At 40.1% G+C, this 5,080-nt stretch overlaps 1 protein-coding gene across 10 annotated transcripts in view; it reads right to left on the bottom strand.

The window, feature by feature from the left end:
• slit2 (slit homolog 2 (Drosophila)) overlaps window positions 1-5,080 on the bottom strand; it is a 97,199-nt gene that overhangs the window by 19,751 nt on the left and 72,368 nt on the right. For 4 of the 10 annotated variants that reach the window (XM_032533861.1, XM_032533796.1, XM_032533818.1 and 1 more), the window contains exons 12-16: window positions 2,682-2,753; window positions 2,401-2,544; window positions 1,942-2,105; window positions 1,467-1,490; window positions 266-283 (exon numbers count right to left, since the gene is read on the bottom strand). In XM_032533861.1, the coding sequence (XP_032389752.1) occupies window positions 266-283; window positions 1,467-1,490; window positions 1,942-2,105; window positions 2,401-2,544; window positions 2,682-2,753 (422 nt within the window). The remainder of the gene's footprint in view (window positions 1-265; window positions 284-1,466; window positions 1,491-1,941; window positions 2,106-2,400; window positions 2,545-2,681; window positions 2,754-5,080) is intronic. The other 6 variants (XM_032533803.1, XM_032533841.1, XM_032533845.1 and 3 more) reach the window with 3 other exon arrangements.

The raw sequence follows: 5,080 nt of genomic DNA, 5'->3' as shown, positions 1-5,080 counted from the left end.
CACACACACACAAACACACACACGCACACACACACACACACACGTACACAGCAACATGGTGAGAATAAAAAAATACATTAACCATTGTGTAATGACATTTAAATCTTATAAATATGAGTATATTGTTTGTAAACAGATAAGAGGAGTCACAGAGAGGGTCAAAGGTCACTGTGGGTGAAAGAGGTCAAAGGCCAACTCAGAGGACGAGAGGTCAGGAATTTCGGACTTGGCGCAAGAATCGTGTGTGTGTGTTTGTGTTACTTACAGCCGACATGGTGTACTCCTGAGTGTGTGAGAGAGGCAGTAGGAGAAAGAAGAAGGGATTTCAATCGTTTGTTTGAACAGAAGGGGAAAAAAGGAATGAAAAAATGTTGCAATTTTTTCGTGTTCAGTCCTCAGGCAGTGGTTCATTTAAAAAGGTAATGATTCGTGAACAGTGACAATCGTGCTCGCATAACAGGACACACATCCCGGCCTAGTTTGCTTTAAGCAAGACTGATTCAAACTTGTTTTGGGGAGGATTGCGAGATGATGAAAAGCACACATAACCACATAAATGTGCTATGCCGATGAACAATAGTTTAGCCCGTTGTAAACATTCACAATTGCAAAGCGCATTATTTTGTTTAATGGATTCTTTGACATCAATCACTTCAGTTCAAATGATATAGGGGGACATGAAGCAAATTGAATTATAGGGGATTTTAGATGTATTGCTCCAAGACGCGAAAACCAAGGTTGTACCAGAGAATAAAACATGTTTATTAAACTTCTCAACAGCAAATTCAATTATTCAGCTTTGCCGTAAATGTGGTATCTGGACTTTGAAACCCCTGTCGCCCCGGTGTGTTAATAACTGCAGTGAGCACACACACACACACACACACACACACACACACCATGCCTCCTCTGTGTGCTGCTGTGGTAATGACCGCCTTGCTACTGATCTCATATGCATGTCTGATTTACATATTTCCCAGCACCCCTCTGAGCATGGTAACTGCGTGACCTTTTGATGTTCCGCAGTGGGCAAAACTGACACAGATGATCACGGACACACGCTCGTACGTTAGCTAACATTAGATGTGGTAAGAAGTGAGGACTACTGGTATAAAGTATAGTTGCTGTGATTGCTGTACAAATACACTTTAATTTAGTCTTTCATGGCGTGCCAAGCTAACAGTGGCATGCGCTTGATGATTCAATTGTTTTTCTCCCTCTATGGTCAAGGTTACGGTTACAGTTATCATCAAAAAACTGAGTGCAAGGACACGACTTGATTATCTGGTGTCTGGTGAGACGTAATGCATTACGATGTATGTTAGACCATTAAAAGAAATCGTCTTGGCATTCAAAAGGTTTCAGTCAAAGCACGTCACACCAAAGTGTCGAGAGTTTGTGAAAGTGCAGCATCCGCCGTGATGGACCAAACAGTGTTTTAAACACACATGCTTAATGTACAATACCTGGGATGAAATACTGTTCTCTTGCTAATGGAGAGACAGAGACAGAGAGAGTAAAAGTAAAAAACAACAAAAGGCAAGTCCAAAATAAAGCATTTACTGGCTCATGGGTGGGTGGGATGTGTGTGTGGTATGTTGTGTGGTGTGTGTGTGTGTGTGTTGGTGGTGTGTGTGTGTCTGGTGGGTGTATTTTTGTTTTTCTTGCGCTGTGCGTATGTGTATGCGTGTATGGAGGTGGTGTGTTGTGTGTGTGTGTGTGTGTGTGTGTGTGTTGTCAATGAGAGATGCCATTAAATGCTTAAAACAGGGAGTTGAAGTTAGTAAAGAGAGGCTGAGGGAAAATCCCAACAGGAAGACACAGAATGAAAACGCAGGCCAGTATACAGTGAAGCAGGTGATATAGTACGTGTCTGAACCTGTGTGAAGGATCAGAAATAATCACAAATCAATTAGTTTACAATTTCACGTCTGTTAATACCTGAGCAGCGGAACTTCTTGCTCTTGATTTGTCCAATTCGTTTGTTGGCAAGGCGCCGGGGGCTTGTGCAGCGGGCACCGCTTGTCTCAATGGGATTGTCCTGCAGGTAATCTGCCAGCCACTTCAGATGGCAGTCACAGATAAATGGGTTTTGGGCTAAATGACTGATACAGCCACACAGACACGGACACAAAAAAACACATGTAAGCAGTCAGAACAATAAAAGAGGTTGTGTACATGTTCAGTTTCTTGTGTGTGCGGGTATGTTCCAAAAAATTCAAGATGCATAAAAAATGTAAACAAAAATATTTTAACAATAATTAAGTGTTTTTCTTTAGACTGAAGTTTTTTTTATGCTAGGCTATTCTGAAAATATGATTGATTTTTGTTTATGTCCAAAGTTGTTCAGTTATGATGATTGACACTACTGTGTGTGTGTGGGTGTGTGTGTGAACATACAGCGTTTGTATGGCTCTTAGCGACGAGAAGGTCCCCTTGGCGATGGTCTGAAGCTTGTTGTCATATAGTGAAAGCAGATTGAGGTTGTGGAGGTCCTGGAATGCATCCACACGCAGACACGCTATCTTATTAGCATTCAGTAACCTTAAAGAAAGTAACATAACGAAGGAGGGGGAGAGAGAGGGAGGGGGGGAGAGAGAGAGATGCGAATGTGAGGTCTTTACTGAAACTCCAACTTTGGTTGAGTGTGTGTGTGTGTGCGTGTGTGTGTGTCTACTCACAATAGCTGCAGAGAAAACAGTCCCTCAAACAGTGCTTTAGAAATCTCAGTGATCTTGTTCCCATATAGCACCCTGCAGAGCACAAACACTGCATAAATAAGTTATAAATAAGAACACACATATTTTCATTGATTCTATTAATATAAACACTCAACATATACTGTAAATAGAATCAACCCATCCCCACTACCTTCTGTTCCACTAGCATCTGTTTCTGATGGGAACATTTTACATTTTAGTACCTTTTATCAAACATGAAATTAATATTTTATTAGTGAAAGATGCAGCTCCAATTAATCTTTGACAGGGTGCCAGTGCATGCTGCGTCCATGTCCAAATTGTAACAGACCTTAATTGCAAGCAGCCTGTGGGAAAAACTGCTGTAGTTCTAGTTTCAGGTTTGAGGACAGCTACAATATCTCCTATAAAAGAACTACAGAAGTAGTTACATCTGATTAAAATCCAAATTGACACTAATAAAAAACATATTGTTCTGGTTCAAATTAATATATATAACACACATTTACAATATGTAGTGTGACTACAAGCCTAATAATTATGGGTGTAACCATCTTGGAAATAAGGCTTTAACCCAGGTTTTAGTTTTTCCAAATCTGCCGACATTACGCAAATGCAGCATAAAACTAAAGGAGTGGCTTTTATTGAAGAGAAGGCAGAAACAACCAGAGAAAAAAATTAAGATCTTAAATCTAGGTTGCTAACCATTAACACTGCGCCTTTGTGCCGACAACTGGCTGTATGAAACATCACAAAACAAACAAAACTAGTTATGAACCCTTTCCATCTAAATGTCCCAATAAAAAAACTCTTCCATAAATCTGGCTCCAGCGTGAGTAATGTACACTGTTATCAGAGGAAAGCATTTTATAACTGCATCAGATTACATACACAAACAGGTCAAGGCTGCCACTGCATAACCAAACAAATACCACACACACACACACACACACACACACACACACACACACACACACACACACACACACACACACACACACACACACACACTCACACACACACACACACACACACAGACACACACACAAACAAACACACAGAGAGCTATCAGTCATCTTTACGCTCTATGCTGAGTTGAGCTGTGTGTGTAGGCAGTGTAAAGACATGTGTTTTAGATTGGCTTTTATTTCACCTGAGGTTGGGAAACACACAATGTGGGGAGTGGATGCTTCATTTATCTCACACACATATTAGCACATACTGTTTTGTGCACACACACAAACACACACACACACACACACACACACACACACACACACACACACACACACACACACACACACACACACACACACACACACACACACACACAAACACACGTCAACACATACAGTCGCACACATGCACTGACTGAATCAATGGCTCATTTACATCCTCTCTAAATAAACCCTGACACACAATGACCACACACTGTAGTTTAATGTGAAAACCATACTGTATGTGGTGTGTCAGCATGAATGTGTGTGTCCCATTCTCTCTGTGATGAATGTGTAATGAGGTGGCAGAAGCTTCCATTCAGCAATTCCGCATTGATGAATTATTAACTTTGAAGAAACAAGACCTTAATATAACTCCTTCATGAAATAACTCTACATCTCTCACTCCCTCTACTGCTCCTCTCTCCATCTTCCTTCCCAAAACTTCACACGCAAAGCAGATGGTTTTGGCATTTTTAGCTGTTAGACTTGGTCATTATTTATAGCCATAACAATAAGATAAGAAGTCCAACGCGGCAAGAAGCATTTGCATTCAGATGATAATAAACTACTGTAAACCCCAGGCCAAACTAATGAAAATGAAAGGAAGGTGAAGTTATTATTAAAACTGACCCTTTGCTAAGGGCCCCTTGGTAACCGTTGCTTTCTTTTTTAAATGTTAAAAGGGTTTAGGGATGACTTTGTGTTAATCTCTCCAAATTCAATAAAAACAGAACAGAGCCACTACCATTAACATTAGCTTAAACTATGATATAATGGCTTTAGCATCCAAGATTGGGTTTTACCTAGAGCTATAGTCCAGAATTTTTTCTAACATAACCTACCCTTAACCCAACATCCATTCATGCAGCATATTTGCCATAGTTTTACTGTGCAATGAGGGATAAATTCAAATGTGCTCCCTTTTTTTCTGCCAAATAAAGTGGTTTAGATAATTTGGCTTTGGCGAAGTCTGATTGTCTGACTTTTTTTACACTTCTAGCTCGCTTTGTTGTTGAGATGTTATTTTGTTCCCAGATCTCTGAAATGAACTTTGTAAGTACAGCGTCAACATAATAGATTGAAGTGATGGCTAAAACTATAACAACAAAATTACAAATTATGATAGACAACAACTTTTAAAGGTCCCATGACATGGTGCTC

The sequence above is a fragment of the Etheostoma spectabile genome, chromosome 2 (genome assembly GCF_008692095.1).
Source record: "Etheostoma spectabile isolate EspeVRDwgs_2016 chromosome 2, UIUC_Espe_1.0, whole genome shotgun sequence".
Classification (NCBI taxonomy): Eukaryota; Metazoa; Chordata; class Actinopteri; order Perciformes; family Percidae; genus Etheostoma; species Etheostoma spectabile.
The sequence above is the reverse complement of the archived record's forward strand: the minus strand, read 5'-3'. Positions and strand labels throughout refer to the sequence as shown.